This window comes from Engystomops pustulosus, chromosome 2 (genome assembly GCF_040894005.1).
Source record: "Engystomops pustulosus chromosome 2, aEngPut4.maternal, whole genome shotgun sequence".
NCBI classification, from domain to species: domain Eukaryota; kingdom Metazoa; phylum Chordata; class Amphibia; order Anura; family Leptodactylidae; genus Engystomops; species Engystomops pustulosus.
Genome location: NC_092412.1, coordinates 98,419,466 through 98,443,259, shown reverse-complemented (window position 1 = coordinate 98,443,259; position 23,794 = coordinate 98,419,466). Strand labels below are relative to the sequence as shown.

Below are 23,794 nucleotides of genomic sequence, written 5' to 3'. Positions count from 1 at the left end.
TAGGTTCCGAGATGAGATCCTAATACCCATTGTGAGACCATATGCTAGTGTGGTTGTCCCTGGGTTTCTCCTAATGCAGGACAATGCTAGACCTCATGTGGCTGGAGTGTGTCAGCAGTTCCTGCAAGATGAAGGCATTGAAGCTATGGACTGAAGCTGACGGAGGAAGTCATGAACCCTCTATTAATTGGATAATTGTATAACGTTGCATTACACAAACAATGACAATTATTTGCAGAAAATGGACAACCCCGTAATAGTACGGCGCACGTCAGGTGCGGGTACATGGCGTGGGCTCATGGGCAGCAAAGACTTACGGGTAACACCCGCAATTGGTGCTAGCACTGTTATCCCAGCTGACAGCGGCTTAAAAAAAAAAAAAAAAATTTGTGCCACCATCTTGCCGAGGATCGTCACTCTCCTTTTAACCCTTACATTAAAATGTGCGATTTGCACATTTCCACATGAGGTGGAAAATCCCCATATACTGCGGTATCAGAAAACCCTAGGTATCAGCCAACCAAGGGTTGAAGTACCCTTTTTTAAATAGTAAAAATGAAAAAAAAAGTTAAAAAAAAAAAATATTCAAATCACCGCCCTTTCCCTAGAAATGATATAAAAACAAACAGTAAAAATCAAACACATTGAGTATCACCACGTCAGAAACTGCGTTTAACCCATAACGGAAAATAATGCCCAAAGTAAAAAATGACACTTTTTTTGCCAATATTCTATAAAAAGTGATCAAAAGGTTGTACAGTCCTAAAAATGGTAGCATTGAAAAAATCATCAAAAGTCACACACAAAAAGACATCAGTTTATGGAGCTTGGGGTAAAGTATGAAAGTTATTAGTGCCAGAAGACGGCAAAAATAAAACAGATAAAAATTTTGTACAGGTGGTTTTAATTTTTGTAAATGTATGAAAACATTATAAAACCTATATAAATTTGGTCTCTCAGTGATTGTACAGACCCAAAGAATAAAGTAGACCTCTCATTTGGGGTGTACAGGGAAATCTGTAAAATCCAAGCCCACAAATGCGTTTTTTCACCATTTTCACTGCATTTGGAATTTTTTTCCCGCTTCCCAGTACACAGCATGGAATATTCAAAACCATTGCTATGAATTGAAATTTGTTATGCAACAAACAAGCCATCACAGAGCTCTTTACATGGAAAAATAAAAAGTTATAGATTTTTGAAGCTGGGGAGGGAAAAATGGAAATGAAAATACAGAGGGCCAGGTTGTTAAGGGGTTAAACAGGAGTCTACTACACAAATAAAAACAGCACTGTTTAGGATACTGTCTAGACATACCTTTCCAGTTATGCAACATCCCACTGATCCTGCAGGTAAACCCAGTTTCTATTTCTATTATAATTATTACATTTTGTAGGGTGCTGGTGCTGGGAAGCACTCGGGGTCTTGTCGACATAATTTGATGAACTGGGTGTTATAAACACATGATGTAGCATGCCATCTTGGGCACACAGCCATATCTAAAAATATAAAATTTTCTCCAAAAAAAAAAAAAAAAGTGTAAAAACAAATGCCTATGCCCAATACAATGGTGGACATAATTTTAGTTTTCATCTGGTCTGTGGTTGTTATCCAACTAAGGAGCCGTGAGATACAGGGCATCTCAAAGTTATAAAAGCAGATCTCCGGCAGAAGCCATAAACGGGTGAACAATACATATGCAGAATCTAAATGATACTTGGTTGCAGGAAGGAAGACAACTTTAGGTTGGTATATCTGCAAATTAGAATTAAAATTATTTTTTGCTACATATTAAACTGTAATCTCCCTGTTTTGGCAAGTCACTCAGTCTGAAATCATATGTGAATCTCCGGAGACAAATATACTCAAACCCAATATAACTCGATGATATGACACCGTGTTCTTGTCAGACATCAGTTGTCTAAATCTAATATACATGCACATTATAAATTGCATTCCACATCTAATGGATGAGAAGCTGGGGATAAAGCTCTTAGCAATGAATATTAAGAACAGACACTGGTCATTAACACTAATGTTCTCAATTATGTACAGCACTACAAAACTGCCTGTATCTTGCCATGTAATTGCTTTTCACAAAATGGCAAAAGCTAAATAAAAGATACCGGAAATCCTCAAGACTAACAGTCAAGTATATACTCGGAAACTATTCCAGTAATGCAAACACAGGTGGGGATTTATCAAACTTAAAGGGCATCTACAACCGGGATGAATGACTATATGCAAATGAGCCTGAGGGGCTCCATAGGAGTTGATGGAGCATGGAGCCCATCAGGCTCATTTGCATACAGTCTTTCATCCTTGTGGTAGATGTCCTTTAATGTGGCAGAAATACAGGAAGGGGGTTGTAATTCCAGGACGTGCTCCACGAATTGTGACTTTATTAAGGCTTGAACAACAGTACAAGCCTTGATAAATTCCCCCCAGTGGCACTATTTTTTCTATACGTTATAACATCATTATGTTTGGATACTTAATTATAGGATGTAAGCTGCAATTCCCAGCACCAGCCACTATACAGGAATTCAAAATAAAGCGGTAGAATAAGTTGACAAAACAGTAGCAGTGTGTTGCATACTCAACAATCCGATAACCCATCCTTCTTAATGAAGCAGCCATGTTTAACATGATGTTTCACTGTATGACTGGATATATAAAAATGACTACAAATCTATGAATAGAACCAGGTTTACAGGAATAATTTATCTTATTTTCAATGCTGCAAAAAGTTATGCAAGTTTGCCTTCGTGTCTATTCTTTGATGAAGGTGTTAAAGGACATCTACCACCAGGATGAAGGATTGCAAACAAAACACACTGAACATACTGGGGCGGATTTACTAAGGGTTCGCGGATCGCATTTCTGTCAAGTTTTTCAACGTTTTTGGGGATCGCACCGCTGGGACAGGTATTTAGCAGGCAATTGTGTAGCAAGTGATCAGATTTTGGCGCAATAGTGCCGGCTTTTATGTGGCACAAATCGGGTGGAGAGCTGTCGTATGATCTGACGGATTCGATAAAACCAGAGGATTTAACTTAAAAATTGTTTCGCAAGACATGCACTTACATAGGAAGGAAGATGGTGAACTCCGGCGGACCTGATTGGGGAAGCAACACATTCAGGAAATTGGGCGTAAAATCTTATCGAATCGCGGCACAGTGCATTGGAATAAAGATTTAAAGTCTGGGTTTCCTGTCCCTGGGGGCGGACCGCTCCCTTCGGTGGTGCTGTCGTGGCGGGGTAAATGCAAAGATAAATTACCCCCTCCCCCCCTCCCCAGTGCACAGGTTGCGCATAGAAATTATAAAGTATCTGGAATAATTAAATATCTTTCTCAGAGGTGCAGCTAGGGGATCAGCATAGGGGGGGGGGCAAAGTCCACCCAAGTAGCCCCCCAAACCAGAAGTACCAGTATTCCACCATACAGTAACCATATAGTGGTGGATACTGGTTCTCCTCAGCCCTCATTAATAATCAAAGGACATAAGATAGTGATCCATAGGAGAAATCTCTGTACTCGAATGTGTCAGGTGGATTTGCTCACAGGTCCTTATGCTGTGTTTACACTCCGCTAAATGCGGGTCCAATGAGCAGGGGCACAATTTAAAGTATTCCCTGGAAAACAAGTTTCTTAAAGGGGTATTCCCATCTGGGCATTTCTGCAGCATTTCACAGATATAAATCCAACCTCTCTCTAACAGTCCTGGTGTGCACAATTTCAGTTTGGTTTCCAACCCTGTTACTTCTGACTTTAGGGTTGGCAGACATCTTATCTGATGCTATGGAGCCGAGTTGTTCTCTGCCTCTAGCCCTCTACCTTTATTCCAGGACAAGCTCACACACACACTGACTTCCTGCAGGAAAACAACACACAACATCACATCAAGAGGAGAGCTCCAAACAGATAAGTTCTTTATCTGGGGGAGGGGGCACATCAGATCTGATAGTGTGTTGTGGCAGAGCAGAGATGTAACAGAGCCAAGAATGTCATTTTGTGTAAAATACATCTCATCATGTCATCTCTGATCCGTCTCATCTTTCTTTCAATGTGTCTGCTTAGAGAGTCCCCGCCCACATTCTGGAATTATCTTTATTGTGTAAACATCATTAGGGGATTGAAATTTGAAAATGTTCTTTCATGGGCAAACCCCTTTAAGGAGATGCACAGGGTGTGGTCATAACCGGACCCAAGAGACTTAGGCTTACTAAAATGTGACAAAAGAGTGAATGAGTTACAAAGACACACACACACTATTTACCATTTACACATGTGCTTGGTCTCCACTTGCTGTATTAATAGGACATGTGCATGATGACTTCTCACCAGGTCCTGAAAGGTCAATAATAATACATGTGTGTCTAGAGCCAGCACACATGTACTACCATAGAAGGCAGAGCCGGGCAGCACTAGTCCCTGCATACAACTCAGTGTCCTAGGGACACAGACAGAACTGAAAGCTCCTCAGTGGGCCCCTAAAAGTCCCTGGGCCCAGAAGACAGAGTTCCCTGCCCCCCCCCCCCACCCCCTTACCAGTAGCTACAACTCTGATCTGTCTATTAAGGTGCTCTATAATATGCTACAGATGTCACTGCATTTGCAGTGCAATATCTTCCTTTAAGATATGTAACAAATGCACTTGACACCATCCATTTAAGAACTAAAAACTGCAGCGCAAGGAAAGCTAAATATAGCATCACTGGCAGCACACAAGCAGAGAGAGTATTTTCATTAGCACAGCACATGCAGGGAGTGACTGTACATCAGTTATGACTCACCCAATGATGAAGCACGAGACTGCAGTACCAAAGAATGCATAGGTGAGGATTGAGCCAATATTCCTGAAGAAGTGTCTCTGAAAAAGGAATCAACACTCTGGACTTAGACATTAAAGGGCAAAAGCAGTTTACATAATTTTCTGATGGAAACCAGATTTCACAGTGACATTATATCTTGATTGTATAAGTGCATTTCAAAGTACATGACAATTCAGAATGTTCAAAGAGTAACTCTAGGCTTAAGTTATGTTGGCATTACTTTCATGCCTCTAAAATATTGCTTCAGGAAAAGCCTATTAACCCCTTAATGCTCAGGCTCTTTTCAAGGTTTGCATTTACTCCAAAAGCCAGAACTTTTTTCCCCAGTTTACAGAGATGTATAAGGGTTTGTTATCTATGAGATCATTTAAATGACATCTACCACCAGTATTAAAGATAATAAACCAAGAACACTGGCATACTGGTGTGTGCCCCCTCTGGCAGGATCCACTCTTCTTTTAGCTTCTTATGCCCTTGTTTTTACAAAAAAAAAAAAAAAGGGATTTTAAAATTATGCAAATTGTTAGATGTTAATGGAGCCTGGAGCCCATAATTTTAAAAGCCTTTTTTTTTCTTAAAAATAACTGCATAGTGAACTTAACTTACCCCCCCCCCCCCAAAAAAAAAAAGTCTACAAATACTCACCAACGCTCCTCCTTACCTTGATCCCAGTACTGTCCATAGCTAGAAACTTATAATTAGCAGCCTGGAGCATGGGGACAAGATGTACGGTGTGTCATATTGCAAATTATGAACGCTCCCGCATGCTTGAAGAGAAAGGCATGAATTCACGCTTCTTGCATCACGTTACCTTCCTCTCCCATGCTTTAAGCATGGGAAAGAAGGTGCGGGTCATGCATTATTAGCAGTCCAAAGCAGCGGACATCTTGTCCCAAAGCTTTATCTTGCGAATTATAACTTTCTTTTCTAGGTGAAGCCAACGTGTCAAGACTAACGACGGTCAGCGCCGGGAATAAGGTGAGCGGAGGTAAGCATTTGTAGCCTTTGTACAAATACAGTATGTCAGTGTGCTTAGTTTACAATCCTGGGGGTAGAGGTCCAATATTCTATGCAATGTAACGAAAAATGATGGGGAAAAATGCATTTGTGACATTTTCTTACAGGTTTGTCTTTTCAGTTTTCCAAATGATTTGCACATCCACTTAGTTCTTCAGGTCAGTATATACTTCAAGATAACAAAAAGCTACATACATTTACTATGTTTTAATACCTTTAATGGAAGTCTACCATCGAAATCAAGCATGATAAACCAGCGACAATTCGTCATTAATGACTGTGACTGAGCTAATCTTCTTATATTTATTTGGTACTTTAAAAATCGACTTTTAAAATTATGCTAAATGAGGGGTTACCCTATACGCAGACTTTACAGACTGATATACAGTTACAGAGGGGTTAAGGTAGCACTCATGCTCTTTAGCATAATTTAAAAAAGTTTGTTTTAGAAGGAAGGAGGCCATGGATAACAAATATAAGAAGATTAACACAGTCACCATGCCTGGATCTATGAGTAAGTGTTACTGGTTTATCCATGCTTGATTTTGGTGGTAGATTTCCTTTAACCCTTACAGGACAAAATTTTTTTTGCTTTTCCATTTATAGAAATGTATGTGGGCTTGTTATCTGTGGGACAAATTGTACTTTATAGTGGCACCATTTAATATTCTATACAATGTACTGGAAAACTGGTAATATTGCAAAATGAGGCAAAATTTATTTAAAAATGCAGTTTTGCCATTTTCTCATGTTCTTTGTTTTAACAGCTTTCACCGTGTGGTCCATATGACACATTCCCTTTATTCTGGGCGAGTTCAATCACAGAGATTACAAATTAATATATGGATTTTAAAATTTCCCTGTAATGCCAAAAACTTGATGTGGCCAGAAAACCCCTTTAAATTTCAGTTTTATTTGTCATTAAGACTATGGCATTTGTTCATATGAAAGCTGCATCCTTAAAAAGATTCATTTCTGACATGTAAACACTTAGCATATGTATGAAAGTAAACATTTCATGCATGGGCTAGTTGAAGAATTCACAGGACTGTAAAATGTACATTCCTGTGTATAGTGTGTATATTGATGAAAATGTGATGACAGTGTCATCTAGTGGTCATTTTGTCTGCTACACTAGGCACATTTATTAATGCAGAATACCACTTTTGATACATGAAAATATCTTGCTGGCTTTAGAGGCAGCTGATTGACATTGCATGCTGTTATTTATGATCTAAAAGTGCTGCTCAACAAGGGTCTCCCCAGGTTTACTCCCTCAAGGACATATGTTGCACATGGATTATTAGCCCTCAGGTGCATAACTATTACATTTTTCCACATTGAACCTCATTTGTCAAGTGGATGACCAAACATCCACCCAGTTTGTCCAAGTCACCCTGCAGCCTATGAACATCCTCCATAGACTGTATTCCACTACACAACTTGGTGTCATCTGCAAAAATAGACACAGTGCTATTAATTCCTACCTCTATATCATTAATAAATATATTAAATAATAGTGGGTCAAGCACAGAACCCTGGGGTACACCACTGGTGACCATTCTGTGTAGGAATCATTGACCACAACTCTGTGTATATGATCCTTCATCCAGTTTTTTTATCCAATTGCAAATGATTCCTTCCAAACCAATAGACCATATTTACCCATCATGTGTCTATTAGGGACAGTGTCAAATGCCTTCACAAAGTCCAAGAACACAATATCCACAGCAGCTCCTCCATCCAGAGATCTGCTCACCTCTTCATAGAAGCAGATCAGGTTAGTCTGACAACTTCTATCCTTACACACCAAAAAGATAAGACAGGGGGGTGAAGATAGGGGCCCCAAACCACCCCCTAAAGTCTGAATAGAAAAGCACATACGAAAAAACCGCAAATAATATGCAGTAAAGTATAAAATGATGTAAACTTTATTCAATACTCATAATAATAACAATCATAAAATAGGCAAACAAGTGAGACAACAAACAGACAAACAATTCATCAGAAGAAACCGGGTGTTACAATAATATGAAACTCCTGTGAACAAGAAGCTGAATACATACGACCCGAATCGGTCAGCATAATAAAATCTACAAATCAGGAGAGTACAAATGAGCATATATACAGACCACGGTCCCTGGATGAAAAGCAACAGCCCCGACACGTGTTTCGCCACAGAATGGCTTCCTCTGGGGGAGTGCTGGAAGGTGGAGCTACTCAGCATATAAATACCCATGGACCAATCAGAATCGCAGAATGGACGGACCCCTGGAGAATGTGGGCGTTACCCTGACCTGGGACATAGTAATGGATAGCAGCGGGACACATCGCGGCTATCGCGAGATAAGAGTCACGTGACTCGGGGGCATGACGAAAACAGGGTCACATGACCAAAAACTTATAGATCGGAGCCCGAGGAGGAGTGGGGGCGGAACAAAATAGTTTGCACCGCCCTCACAAGAGACCGGAGACGTAAAGGGGGATCGCCAAGGTAACGTATGTCCAGTGAAGAGGGGGGACATCAATATTACACAAATGTGAAAAACTGTACTGCCTAGGGACAGTGGAAAACAGTAGAGCCAGAGCATGAGGAAAATAAAATACAAAACAGTGTGTGAGTACAAAAAGAATTTAGGGTATCCACAAGGGACTCTACCTACAGCTCCAGGGAACAGCGATGGGTGCCGCTTGTGCGCCCTCATACGCCAACCTGTTCCTGGGGCTGTGGGAGAGGGATATCTTCCTTACGAATCCGAAACATCATATAGAGAAGGTTCAGTTGTGGTCACGCTACATAGATGATGTCATCATGATATGGCAGGGTACTGAAGATGAACTCCATGAGTTTATGTCAGACCTAAACACTAACTCTCTCAATATCAAACTTACCTACAGGATGGGGAGGAACGACATTGAATTCCTTGATGTACTGTTTGATGTGGATGAGAATGGGCTAATCAGAAGTGATGCTTACAGGAAGAAAACCTCCACAAATTCATTGTTACATGCATCATCATCACACCCTGCAAAATTAATCAGAAGTATACCCACTGGACAGTTCCTTAGGATCCGAAGAATTTGTTCTACGGACTCAAATTTTGAGAAACAAGCAACAGACATGAGGGCACGATTCCAGGAGAGGGGTTATCCGATGAGGACAATTGAGCAAGGGTACCAACGTGCCAAGCGAACGAAAAGAACGGATCTTCTTACTCGCAAGATCAAAAAGTCAGGGAAAGATGATCAGGTGAGGTTCATCACCACATATGATTCCCAAAGCGACGCTGTTCGATCTATCCTGGTGAAACACTGGTCGCTGTTACGGATTGACCGCACATTGGAACAATATCTTCCAGCATACCCATCTATTACCTACCGCAGATCAAAGAATCTTAAGGATTATTTGGTCAGAAGTTATCATAGGGGTCAATCAGTAAATAGACTCTTTGGCTCAAAGGGTCCTAAATGGGGTTCAAGGTCATGTGGATCATGTGTTGCATGCCCCAACGTGGAGACGACCAACACGTTTTGGGATTCTTCCCATCAGAGAGAGTACACTATCACTCATCACATTAACTGTACCACTGTAGGTGTCGTTTACTTAGCGACATGTCCCTGTGGTCTGTCCTATGTTGGTCTCACCTCTAGGGAACTGCGGAGAAGAACTAGAGAGCATGTCCTAGGGATCGAGGCCGCCAAGAATGAGGAGGTCGATAAACATCTGAAAACCCTTCCAAGGCATTTCAAATCACACCACAACTGTGATGGCTCACTTCTCAAGGTAAGAGGCATCGATAGGGTTCTTGTCGACAATAGGGGTGGTAATTGGAGACGCATTTTGGCGCAAAAAGAAGCCAGATGGATTTTTAGACTGAATACTGTGGCTCCTAATGGGCTTAATGAAAATTTAAGTTTTGTATCGTTTCTGTAAATATATTTTTTCCTTGTTTTTGGATCCCGGTGCTGTATAATGTGGAGCTGATTGATTATCGGTATTCCCAAATTTTTTATATAATTTTAATTCCCTTTATGTCTTTGTATTTTCCCTTGTCCTTTTTTACAGCTAGTTGGTTTTTGATCTTTGCAAGCTACTGGACCCTATGGATTGACCCCCTGGATTTCTCTGCTGGACCCTCCTATTCCATTCCCTGAGCATCGCTATACTGATGTCCCTCTCCGAGTTACTGGCTTCTATTCCTACGCCCCGTTCCTGATAGCCCTCTTAACTTTAATAATGTTTTTTCCTAATGATTTTATTGCACCTGTCACGTTTTGCACTTGGGGAGCACTGCATGTTGTTCACGTTTTTTTTTGCACTTTTTTGGTATTATACTAAATCAATTTTGTCTTGTCTTATTTAAATCCGGTTCACCTATTATAAAATGTGGTTATGTATTGATTATGTACATTATTATCATAGTGTTTAGGTCTATGCATTTTGCACTTTATAAAACTCGTACACTTTTTTATAGATATATATATGTTTATTTATTACATATGAATTTTTCCATGCACCAGCACTTTCAGTTTGTCCCTTGTGGATACCCTAAATTCTTTTTGTACTCACACACTGTTTTGTATTTTATTTTCCTCATGCTCTGGCTCTACTGTTTTCCACTGTCCCTAGGCAGTACAGTTTTTCACATTTGTGTAATATTGATGTCCCCCCTCTTCACTGGACATACGTTACCTTGGCGATCCCCCTTTACGTCTCCGGTCTCTTGTGAGGGCGGTGCAAACTATTTTGTTCCGCCCCCACTCCTCCTCGGGCTCCGATCTATCAGTTTTTGGTCATGTGACCCTGTTTTCGTCATGCCCCCGAGTCACGTGACTCTTATCTCGCGATAGCCGCGATGTGTCCCGCTGCTATCCATTACTATGTCCCAGGTCAGGGTAACGCCCACATTCTCCAGGGGTCCGTCCATTCTGCGATTCTGATTGGTCCATGGGTATTTATATGCTGAGTAGCTCCACCTTCCAGCACTCCCCCAGAGGAAGCCATTCTGTGGCGAAACACGTGTCGGGGCTGTTGCTTTTCATCCAGGGACCGTGGTCTGTATATATGCTCATTTGTACTCTCCTGATTTGTAGATTTTATTATGCTGACCGATTCGGGTCGTATGTATTCAGCTTCTTGTTCACAGGAGTTTCATATTATTGTAACACCCGGTTTCTTCTGATGAATTGTTTGTCTGTTTGTTGTCTCACTTGTTTGCCTATTTTATGATTGTTATTATTATGAGTATTGAATAAAGTTTACATCATTTTATACTTTACTGCATATTATTTGCGGTTTTTTCGTATGAACTTCTATCCTTAGTAAACCCATGCTGGCCGTCAGTTATTATAACATGTGACGTCACATGTCACACTTCTTTTATGTAGTCTTTTAGTAACCCTTCCAATATTTAACCCACAATTGCGGTTAAGCTTACAGGCCTGTAATTGCCTGGCGAGGTTCTAGAGCCTTTTTTAAATATTGGCCCCACATTTGCCTTGCGCCAGTCACTTGGCGCCACACCAGTCATTAGGGAATCCCTGAAGATTTTAGACAGCGGCACAGCAATAACAGAACAGAGTTTTATAGAACTCTGGGGTGTAACCCATCTGGCCCAGGAGCCACACACTGATTTTATTGAGCATAGATTGGATCATGTCTGCATTCAGCCAGTCTAGTATATAACAGGATGCATGACCCGTACTGGCACCACCCACATCAGAAGTTCTTTCTATTGTATATACAGAGCAAAAAAAACAAAAAAAAAAAAACAAAACAATTTTGTGTCTCCGCCTTCTCTTGGTCTTCAGTCACCGATGCCCCATTTTTCAGAATACAGGCTTTCCCCTACTTAAGAACACCTGGCTTACAGACTACCAACATCCAGAGGTCCTTTTGTAACTAGGGGTAATTTACAGATTTTTGGCCTTGGGTTACAATAATCATCTGCAACAGTTATCAGAGGTGTCTGCAATTAAGATTTATTGTTAATCCTGGTTCTTATGACAACCGAAAATTTTAAAAATCCAGTTGTCACAGAGGCACTGACCCATTTTTTTTTCTCATTGATAGATTTAAAAATTTTATTTTGCCATTTTCTGCCACTTGTCTCTCATTTTGTATTTTGTTTGATTTTATTTCCTTCTCACTGATTTTGTAAAAGTTTTCAAAGTACTGAAAGCCTCAGGTGACCCGTCAGATTTATATTTTTATCATTAATTGCCCTTTTAACTGTAGCTGTAATCCACACGGGGGTGTAATCTAGCCCGTCTATACTTGTTACCTATTGGAATAAGTTTACAAGTATAATGACCCAATATAGGATTTGAATGTCTCCCATTTAACATTAGTATCATCACTGTCTGTTCCCAGTCAGTATCCTGTAGTGCAGCCCAGAATTTCAGAAAATAAGCCTTCTTAAAATTCAATGTTTTTCAATTTTCCCATGTTTTTGCTTTTTACAATTTAAGAGGATAATAATTATGTTATGATCACCGTTCCCAAGTGGTTCCTGGACAGTGCGTGACATTTTCCGCATTGTTAGAAATCACAAGGTCCAACAAAGCATCACCTCTTGTGAGATCTTCTACAAACCGTACCATAAAATTATCCTGTGAATAATTCTATATCCTTATCAAAATAAAAATGGATAGACGAATTGTTGACTTACCTTTTTTAAACTGTATCCAGCATGGAAAATAATAGGTGGCAATAAAATGTTAAAGAAGACTTCTGGATCAAAGGTCACCTGAAAACAAGCAATAGTTTAGAGAGATGACATTAGTATAGGAATTGGGGTTACAGTGCATGTTTAGCTGTCACACTATATAAAATGAGAGCTAAGATGATCACCATGTTTCTTAAAATGTGCTTGGCCACAGAAGGGAGATATACGACAGGCTGTCGCTCGTTGATGATAAAAGGGTTAAAAATTTAAACTTAGCTGTTACGTATACAAGCCATTGGCCACTGATCGACCAGCAATCTGTGTAAACTGGCAATAGACATAAGATTAGTTCAAGATGAAAGGCAAGTGCTCCAGCCATCATACAAAATGTAGATGACAATGGCTGAAAAATTCAAGCTCCCAGATCTCCCATTATTGGCAGTCAGTTCATCTGTACACATTTACCATGCACAAATCATACTAAGGCAAGGTCCAATTACCAGGAAACAACCTCCATTATTTCATCATTTACCCAATGGGTAAAACCAGTCCAATTTACTGCTAGCCTTCAAGGCAGGTTTAAGATGTGCGCTGAAGCCTAAATGCATGTCAGACAGTGGCAAAGACTTGGGCAATAATAGATGAACTCAAAAGTAGAAAATCACTCTCCCATACAAGACAATTTCCCTTAAAGCACTCAATAAATGCAATTACAGCTATTTTTGTGGCAAAAAATACAAAGGCGATACATCATGTATAGAAATCTAATCCTACTGAGCAATATTCACTCAAGTCCAGACGTTGTACCACTGACATGTCTCATTTATACTTTTAATTCAGGACAGTCTACTGTACATTAAAGAATCATGTACAAAAGATATGTAGACTTCAACCATAATCAGGTTTACTACATGACCATATAGTCAGCAATTGAGTCAGCAATGAGAACTGAACATTTGGGTTCACCAGATGCATTTATTAAACCTTTTAACACCACCACAACAATTTATGGATTTACATTTACGGTACATTTACAGAAACAAAAACAAAAAAACAAAGATGAACACTGCTTGGGACATGAGCTGCAGTGGTTACATTATGCCAGTCTGTACACAAAGACTCGAAGGACATCAGGATCAGCCGTGCTGGATTGAAAGCGTACTTAGTATTTTCTTCAAATTCCCTGCAGGGTTTTTTTTCTATTTAAATCAGGACAACCATTCAAACTACATGAACAGTCTATGCGAGAGCTCCATAATATTTAAAGCGTAACTGTGAAGTTACTTGAAAAAAAAAAAAAAAAAAAAAAAAAAATTTAGCACTGCATGGAGCCTTTGACAACAATTCCATAGATACCTGTATCATGCTTTTAACCTTCTTCCTATCCGGAGATATAGCAATAATAGGTATATGTGGCCATCTATAAAACACTGTCAGCTTTTCCTGCTCAAAGAGGTTGCAGTGTATATACACTGCTGTGTCTGTGCACTGTATATACACTGTGGCGTCAGATGCCATTCGTTAGAACTGAAAAGGAGCCTGAGCTTTGCCTTTATTTGTGCCCTAAAACTTTTTTACCTATACATTTCTACTTCATCCAAAATTTTAAAAACAAAACAGCTCTGCTACATACCATTCCTGGTATGTAATTGGATGACCTAAAGCATGTGACTAGTCACACGCTTATGACATCACTGCAGGAGCTGCCAGGAGCTTTTACTGAGTCTGCATGTGCTAGTGACCGCTCCCAACAACATCCCCCCACCTTCCTCTCCAGAATCTGTGTTACTCTGTGTTACTATAATGTTCTTTCCTTGTGTCCGTTTCTGTGAATTTGCAAACATTAATCTGGCTTTTTTTTTTTTTTAGGAGTAATGGCAGATTGGCCTTTCAGCCCATGTTGAAACTGTGAAACAGTACTTGTCCAACTGTGGATAAGCCAGCATCTGGCTTATGTTCTTGAGTTGATATGCACATGACCAAAGCACGCTCATATAGGGACACAGAACCTGTCTTCTTCCTGAGTGGCATTCCCATCTTGTTTGCACTTGAGTACAATTTTTTGCACAGATAAACAAGGCACCTTGTTGTATATGGAAATTGCACCCAAGGATGAACCAGATTGTGGCAAGACCACAAATCTCTTCCTGATATCTTAGCCGATCAGAAGCAAGACATCATCATATAGGATGTCCCAGATTGTGTATTTGTAGAGTATTTACAGTGAGACAAACCACATGCTGCCCTCGCTATTTCACTATATTGTTATTTCAGTGTTTTTGACCGTTTATACTGTATTTGTGATGCATCCTCTACCCTGTTGCATGGATTCCTACCCAAGTCTGCCTTCACATATCAGGATCTTAACAGTTGCACAGTACCATTAGGCCCAGTAGGACACAATGTTGAAAGATTAAACTACTGCTGAAAGAAATGCTTCAGGCTAAAGCAGACATAGTACTCCTTCAAAACCAGTTTACAGTCACGGGGTCCTTCTACTGGCACTGGCACCTGGTTTCCTTCACAGCAAATACTTCTACTAAAAATGCTTCTGTCACAATATTGGTTTCACATCATTGCCCCCTATAAGTTACAGATACTGAGGTAGACCCAACACAGAAGCAGACAGTGTGGAGAAATAAGAGAAGCACCTAATTGGTGGGGAATTTAATGCTCCCTTCTCTGAGTGGTTGGACTGCTTCTCAGTGCCTGCGTGTCACTCCTCCCAAAAAGTGAAGTCCTTGGCACAAGGATTTCATAGACTCTGTTTATGATGTTGGTTAGCCTTAATGGCCTTGCTTGGCCAACTGTAATCAACAGTACATTTATATTTCTCATGGTCTTCTTCATGCTGTTTTATAAAAACTTTTTCAATAGAATATAAAAGTAAAAAAAAAACTAACTTGAAATACATTATGTCACGAGAAAAACTTGAAATCGCCTGCGTATGTTAAAGCTTTTCAAATTAATAACCAATTATAGTGACATGTCAGATTCTAGAAAATATGGTCTGGTCAGGAAAGTAAAAAGGGACTTCAGTAGTAAAGGGTTAAAACATTATAAACTGGTGAGAACAAAAAGGATAATGCCAGCTCACCTCTCCCTCCAGTGTCGAGCTCGGCACGGGCCACCCTTCTGCTGGGGCACAACAATGTCGAAGGAATGAGGAATTCACAGTCCAGCCAGGCTCCAAACACCAAGGATTTTATTTAAAGGGGTTATCCGGGTTTAAAATTTTTTTTATGGCCGGGCTGGGGAGGGCTATTTAAACATAATAAACATGTACTTACCTCCTCCGGTGCTGCCGATGTCCCGCGCCGCGGCCCGTCTTCTCCGTGCGCCGGTTTCAGTATAAGGGCGCACAGGAAGCTTCCGGCCGGCCGGAAGCTCCCATGCGCACCATCTCCCAGCGCTTACAACGCTGAGAGATAGGGACGGATGGGAGGAGCCGTCCACAACGCGGACCGGAAGCTCCCTGTGCGCGGCTTCCGTGCCCCTGTTTGTTTACAGGGGCACGGATCGAAGTGACCGCGGCGCGGGACATCGGCGGCGCCGGAGGAGGCAAGTCCATGTTTATTATGTTTAACTAGCCCTCCCCAGCCCGGCCATAAAAAAAAGTTTTTAAACCCGGATAACCCCTTTAATGCATATACAAAAATTCAGTGATCCACTCAGATAGACAGTAGTGCCTACGCGTTTCGGACAGTATCCCTGTCCTTAGTCATGGCTACATTACACTTCCGTTGCCGCCCACCCACAGTAAAATGTGACAATAATATAAAGTGTTGGCCATTTCTGGTATCTGATGGCGCTGCAATTGCTGGTCAGGATACAAGCAGCTCGCAGGTGCATGTTGTCTTATTTCTTGGGTAATGGAAAGTCCATCTAGCACGGTCCCGGTATCGTGGGCGGATCGTGTTTAGTCATGTGACCTAAATCACATGACTGGTCACATGATCCTGCAGCGTGTCGCATTTGGTGTTGCCTGACAACCCGGACATACATAGGTCTCGGACATAGAAAACTGGACAGCAGGTAAAAAACGGGGGAGGACCATGGTGAGGAGGGATTCCGTCGGCACCGCAGCGGAGATCCCAGACGAGAGCCCCCGGAACAACTGGGTTCGGATGGACGCGGCGGAGATCCTCGCAGCGAGGCCGAGAAAACCCCTCAAGCGTCGAGGTAGGTGGCGTTAGATCTAGGGCAAATGAGATAGGTAATGTTAGACAAACATGAAAGTACAATCAAATAAAATCAACATTTTAAAGCATATTAAAAAGATTATTACAGAGTATCAAGTTAAAAGATAAAACATGGACAATGGAATGCAGAGGTAGTGGGTAGGCTGCAATTGGATGAGAGCAGTCCTAAGCCATCACCACTGTAGCATGCAATACTTGGGAATTTTATGGGACTGGCAAAACGTGGAATTAGTAGTGATACATTGATTCCTTTCTCATATTGAGACCCTGAGGGTAACAGGTTTCCAAAGAGAAAATCCAAAATGCCTCTCTATTGGCCAGGCGGGCTGCCATGATTCCCCCCCTAATATTCACATGGACCTTCTCTATGGCATCAGTTGTTAGAGAGCTAATATACCCTTTGTGAGTCACAACAAAGTGCTGTGATGCACCGGAAAGATTACGACCCATGGGATTCATGATATCGCGTACATGTTCCAAAAATCTAGTTTTAAACTTGCGAGATGTGTGCCCAATATACATGAGATTGCATATGGTGCAGTGTATAATGTATACTACATTGGTCGAATTGCAGTTTAGAAATTTTTTGATGGCAAATACTTTTGAGCCATCACTTGAGGAGAAAGTCTTCTTTCTGTTCTCCACAAAATTACAGGTTTGACAGCGGGTGGCTCCACATCTAAAAAAAACCCTGGGTGGAAAGCCAAGTTGGTTTGGGTTGTGTGGAGAACAGAGAGGGGGAGAGTAAATTCCCCAAACTTTGGCCTCTTCTAGAAACAATTCGACATCCATTCTTGAGGATATTTTCAAGCACAGGGTCTGTTCTCAGTAGGGGGATATGTTGGTTCACAATATTGGAAATAGCCTTGAATTGGGGGCTGTACTGCAGGACCAATGTAGGGGTGTAGGAAGAATCAGGGTGCCTGGTGCTGGTGTGATTCCACGTTTTGCATGCTACAGTGGTGATGGCTTAGGACTGCTCTCATCCAATTGCAGCCTACCCACTACCTCTGCATTCCATTGTCCATGTTTTATCTTTTAACTTGATACTCTGTAATAATCTTTTTAATATCCTTAAAATGTTGATTTTATTTGATTGTACTTTCATGTTTGTCTAACATTACCTATCTCATTTGCCCTAGATCTAACGCCACCTACCTCGACGCTTGAGGGGTTTTCTCGGCCTCGCTGCGAGGATCTCCGCCATGTCCATCCGAACCCAGTTGTTCCGGGGGCTCTCGTCTGGGATCTCCGCTGCGGTGCCGACGGAATCCCTCCTCACCATGGTCCTCCCCCGTTTTTTTACCTGCTGTCCAGTTTTCTATGTCCGAGACCTATGTATGTCCGGGTTGCCAGGCAACACCAAATGCGACACGCTGCAGGATCATGTGACCAGTCATGTGATTTAGGTCACATGACTAAGCACGATCCACCCACGATACCGGGACCGTGCTAGATGGACTTTCCATTACCCAAGAAATAAGACAACATGAACCTGCGAGCTGCTCGTATCCTGACCAGCAATTGCAGCGCCATCAGATCCCAGAAATGGCCAACACTTATATATATTATTGTCACATGTTACTGTGGGTGGGCGGCAACGGAAGTGGGCGGAATTCTGAAGGGGAAAAGGGGAGGTACCTTTAATTGTACTGGGCTTTAAATGTAGCAACATATGTCTGTAATGTAGCCATGACTAAGGACAGGGATACTGTCTGAAACGCGTAGGTACTACTGGCTATCTGAGTGGATCACTGAATTTTTGTATATGCATTAAATAAAATCCTTGGTGTTTGGAGCCTGGCTGGACCGTGAATTCCTCATTTCTTAAAACATTATAAAACCTATATTCATTTGGTATCTCTGCTATTTTACCAAAGAATTAAATGTGATGGATTATTTTCAATATGTTTTTTTCATAAACTTCACTGCATTTGAGTACAAGGCATGAAATATTAAAAACTGTTACTGGGAAGTATCATTTGTCTCACAAAAAAAAGCCTCAAAACATGTATCAATGGCAAAGCTATGATTTATTTCAGATATTTAGTAAAGGAAATCTACCATCTAAATCAAACATGCTAAACCTGGGGCACTTACTTATAGATCCAGGCACCATGACTGGTAATCTATAGTTTCACAGGCTGTTACAATGTGCAAGGAACATTTTCTCCTCCCACTGTTTGCGGAAACATCAGGCAGAGGGTGTTGAGGGAGCAGGGAGAGGGGGAGACGTACTGTGAACATAGAGCACAGAGGGGCTCTGGTAACGCGCTCAGAGCCCTTCTGGCTCAATTGTATATTCTTAAAAGTTGCTTTGGGAAGGAAGAAGGCCATGGATAAATATGAGAAGATTACCACAGTCATGCTGCCTGGATCAACGAGCAGGTAACCCTGCTCAATCACGCTTTACTTTTAGGGTAGACTTCCTTTAAAAGTACAAGTAAACAAAATGAATAAGCTTGTGTCCTAACCAATGAGACAACTTCTTGTAGGTGGCACCCTAAAAATCAGCACTATCCTTCTTCTAGAAGTCAAACAAACATGGAGGACAGGGCAAAAGAATATCTGTCTCCCCCTGGTTTAGATTGAATCCTCTGGAAGTAATGCAATGCCGCCATATCCTACTATCTTAACCTGAACATTATGATGTTGTAATGTCTTCTACCCAAAACAAAAGTATATGGGTAATGAAAACAGAAAAAAAAACACACACACACACACACACACACACACACACACACACGAGGAAAAAACAAAAAAAAACAAAAACAAAAAAACAACAAGCAACTAAAATTCACTTACTTTTCTCAACATATCATTCTGTTCCACATTATGAATCTTCTCAGGGATAATTTCGCCCTTTAATGTGTACTCAAAGAACTTCCCACTGACGTTGACTAGGAGTGTGGTGAAGGCCCTCTGTTCTGGAGAGCAGCTGATGGCTTTATCATAAGTACTTGTGGAAGGTGTGCCATACCTCAAAATCACCCCAACAATAAGACCTATTAGGAAAACAGAAATCTGTCAATACCCTTAGTTATCCCTGTAAACATTCAAAAATGACAAACTATAAAATAATTTCCCATCAGAAACACGTTTTAAGTGCCATAAAACGTGCTGCAAATATGAAAAAGTAGACAGTCATGGAATGCTTAAAGGGGTTGTTTACTTTTATCAAACAATGGATATTGCTTGTTGCCATTCTCTAGGTAGCAGATATGCAAATACTGTATACAGGAAGCATCACAGTCGATATAAATCTGTCAAACAGGTGCACGGCTCATTATATGACACAGATCTGATTACTCTGTGAAACTAATAAGCCGTGCACCTGTGTGACATCACATGACCAAATACCAATTGTTATCCACAGGATTTGTAAACAATGAAGCTTCCAATAGAATGGCAGCAAGCAGAGATCAAGAAAACAATGAGAAATTGATACAGAAAGTACATTGGAAAATTGTTTTTTATTACACAAACAATTAGAATTATTTGCTAAAAGTGGAAAACCCCTGTAAAGTTGTAGTTTCAACTGTAGGGCAACAAATATTACACAAGCATTAGACTGCAGTGTGCAGACAGCACACACACAGAGCCATGGACACGGCTGCCATATAAACAAGCTCATGGAAATAAGTGGCACAGTTTGCTAGCTAATAAAACAGTCAAAAACATTAGTGTGAATGTAGCCTTACATGGATAACACTGATGGCTAAACCACTTGGCAGCTATGCACTATGGGCATTCAGAAAAAAATTTCAGTCAGTCTACTTATCACTACCTAACTGTTGGTAGACTCCCTTTAACCTTATGTACTGCTAAACCACCTTCTAATTCTCAATGAAATTTCACAATAATTGCATAAAGCAATGTTGAAATACCTGGCCCCTTCATATTATTCTTTTTGGTGTGACTCACTCAAATTCTCACTTCCGAATTTATTCATGCAAAATTACCACCAGCTTCTCCAACTACTCTGCAGAAAGACAAGGCAGGAAAAAAAGTAATTCCTGATACACACATGCCCCACTCTCCTAAAATGGGCTTGACAAAGCATGGATGCCCCAGCCTGGCCTACTGCATTTACTATAGTATCCATCAGCTAAATTAGGCATGCCAGTCATAATTTTGAGACAGTCCTCCGTTTCTCCACTGGTGGTCACAACACCACCGTGTCATAGCGATGTACCCAGGCCGGAAGAGGAGAAGACAGAGCCGTGGGGCCAGGGAGAAGAAGCTGAAAGGAGAGTATAGAATTTTTTTCAAGACCGATAGGGCCTGCGTATGGGGGGTTAGTGGGTACTGTGAGCCCCTCGGGCCCCCCACTTGAATGGGGGGTGGCCTTGAAAACAGTCCCTCTAGACCCACCTTGATGCCGGCCCTGGCGGGTACTCTCTAAGCAGACATATTATGATCCATATAGCTCTGTGAGCTGAAAATGTGGTTAGATTATCAGGGTACAGGTTTATATACACTATTATTTAGCTTCTGAACATACTAGTATCTGACACATAGAAAGAGATGAGAGATCACAGATGATGAGATCTATGCGATGCCTATTGCACATAGTAACACAGTCAGCCTCCTTCATCTCTGCTATTCCACAACAGAAAGATCAACTCTGCCTTTCTCCACTGATAAAGAACTTATCTGCCAATAGCTTTATAACTCCTCACGCTGCTGCTGGCAGGAACTCAGTGTCTGTATCAGTGTGAGCTCCGTCCTGGACTCCTGGGGTGGTGGGGCCATGGCGGGGCTAGAGGCAAGGAGCAGAGAGAGAGAGAGACAGAAATCTTAGCAGCACGGCCGTCACACAGAAATCCAAGATGGCCACTGCCCCCAAGTCAGAAGTTACAGGGTCGTGTCTAGGCAACACCGAAATTGTGTACACCAGGACTGATAGAGACAGGTTTGACTTATATGTGAAATGCTGCATTTTTGTTAATATGTTAATATAAGAGAATGTGTTATTTTGTTATCCAGAGTACATTTAAGAAACTTGGCTTTGTAGGAATACCCCTTTAACAGGTTAAACACCCACAATCGGAGCTCACATGAGGGGTGTTACACGCGGTGTCAGGTGTTAGTTGCAGCCGACAGCAGCTCAGCTCTGGTTACGAGCTGAACCAGTATCAGCTCAGCGATGTATATATCCTTCACGGAGTAGAAACAGGTTAAAATTTAGTAAGCTTGATATTTGCAACTAGAGATGGGCAAATCGATTCTAATGATTCTAACTTTGGTTACAATTTCAGGAAAAATTCGATTCGCGGCATCAGTTTATGCTGATTCGTGGGAACGAAGTTGTTTTTTTTCCCCTCATGTTTCTGCTAAATGGGCGCGAGAACAACGTGTTACATGGGGCAGAGAACTCTGGGAAGGAGAAAGGAACACCCCCGATGACATTTGCAGACCTGTAAGCCAATCAGCGATGACAGGCTTATGTGATGTCACACAGCCCAATAAAACCCAGCCATTTTCTATCTCAGCACTTCACACTTCATGTTGTAGCGTCCAGCTGCTGCTACTGTACTGTGCGCTTCTTGCTGCAATCCCTCGCTGTTCTCTAAGGGGGATCTGTATACCCCAAATAGCAGTTCTATTTAGTGACAAAATCGAATAGGAAGAAATCTGTTTGACATTCATGCATCTGCAGTAGTGAGCTGTCAGTTGTGGGGTATCTGTATAACGCACATTGCAATACCTTTTGGGGGCTCTAGTTTACAGCCAGATTTACGTGTCAAATCCACGTAGTCCAAAATGGGTGACTTTTTTCCTGCTGCTGAGAGGAAGGAACAACTGGCATACCATAGAGAAATACTGAGCACACAGTTGGCCGCTGCCTATGTGCGCCATTGTCCATCCTCTGTCAGGTCTGATCAGGGGATTCCTGGCAGTGATTGCTCACGTACTACTACCACGGCTGCTGTGGGGAGCTGGGGGGGTAGGAGCAGTAGCAGTTCCATCAACAGTCGCTTAAGTCTGGATTCCTTATTGAGCAACTTCCTTCACACGCCTAGTGAGAAGGGTAGCCGCCACCAGCAGCAGCAGGACATGGAGCACATCCTGAACCAGCAGGTGGTGGCCTACTTGGATAGCACTTTACCACCTGAGGTAGAGGATCCCATGGACTACTGAGCAGCCAAACTTGATGCGTGGCCGCAACTTGCGGAGTTTGCAGTAGAGAAGCTGTCCTGCACGGCCAGTAGTGTGGCATCAGAGCGGGTGTTCAGTGTGACGGGGGCCATCGTTACCCCCAGAAGAACCCACTTGTCCACCCGTAATGTGGAGAGACTGACCTTTGTCAAAATGAATCAGGCTTGGATCGGCCAGGATTTCAACTCACCAATGCATCAGATTAGATCAGCCATGACACCTCCTCCAAACGTTGAGAAATGAGTCGGGGTTCTAACTACCGGCCTTAGCCACTATTCTGATGCTGCCACCCGCCTGATGCCACACATCTGCTGCTAGTTGCACCATCTGCCTCCTACCATCTTTACCAGGGACTGGAATTGTCCGCCACCTCCACACTATATCATTGTGCCACTCTGCGGGCTCCTGCTGCTACTGATGCCACCAACACACTATATCATTGTGCCACTCTGCAGGCTCCTGCTGCTACTGATGCCACCAACACACTATATCATTGTGCCACTCTGCAGGCTCCTGCTGCTGCTACTGATGCCACCAACGCACTATATCATTGTGTCACTCTGCAGGCTCCTGCTGCTTCTGATGCCACCTTCACACTATATCATTGTGCCACTCTGCAGACTCCTGCTGCTTCTGATGCCACCTTCACACTATATCCTTGTGCCACTCTGCAGGCTCCTGCTGCTTCTGATGCCACCTTCACACTATATCATTGTGCCACTCTGCAGGCTCCTGCTGCTTCTGATACCACCTTCACACTATATCATTGTGCCACTCTGCGGGCTCCTGCTGCTACTGATGCCACCGACGCACTATATCATTGTGCCACTCTGCGGGCTCCTGCTGCTGCTGCTTTTGATGCCACCAACACACTATATCATTGTGCCACTCAGTGTAAAAAAAGGGTGC

The 23,794-nt window shown here is 41.9% G+C and overlaps 1 protein-coding gene across 2 annotated transcripts in view; it reads right to left on the bottom strand.

The window, feature by feature from the left end:
- SLC9A7 (solute carrier family 9 member A7) overlaps positions 1–23,794 on the bottom strand; it is a 69,657-nt gene that overhangs the window by 33,369 nt on the left and 12,494 nt on the right. For both annotated transcript variants that reach the window (XM_072135665.1, XM_072135666.1), the window contains exons 2-4: positions 19,529–19,728; positions 12,525–12,602; positions 4,798–4,874 (exon numbers count right to left, since the gene is read on the bottom strand). In XM_072135665.1, coding sequence (XP_071991766.1) covers positions 4,798–4,874; positions 12,525–12,602; positions 19,529–19,728 — 355 coding nt within the window. The remainder of the gene's footprint in view (positions 1–4,797; positions 4,875–12,524; positions 12,603–19,528; positions 19,729–23,794) is intronic.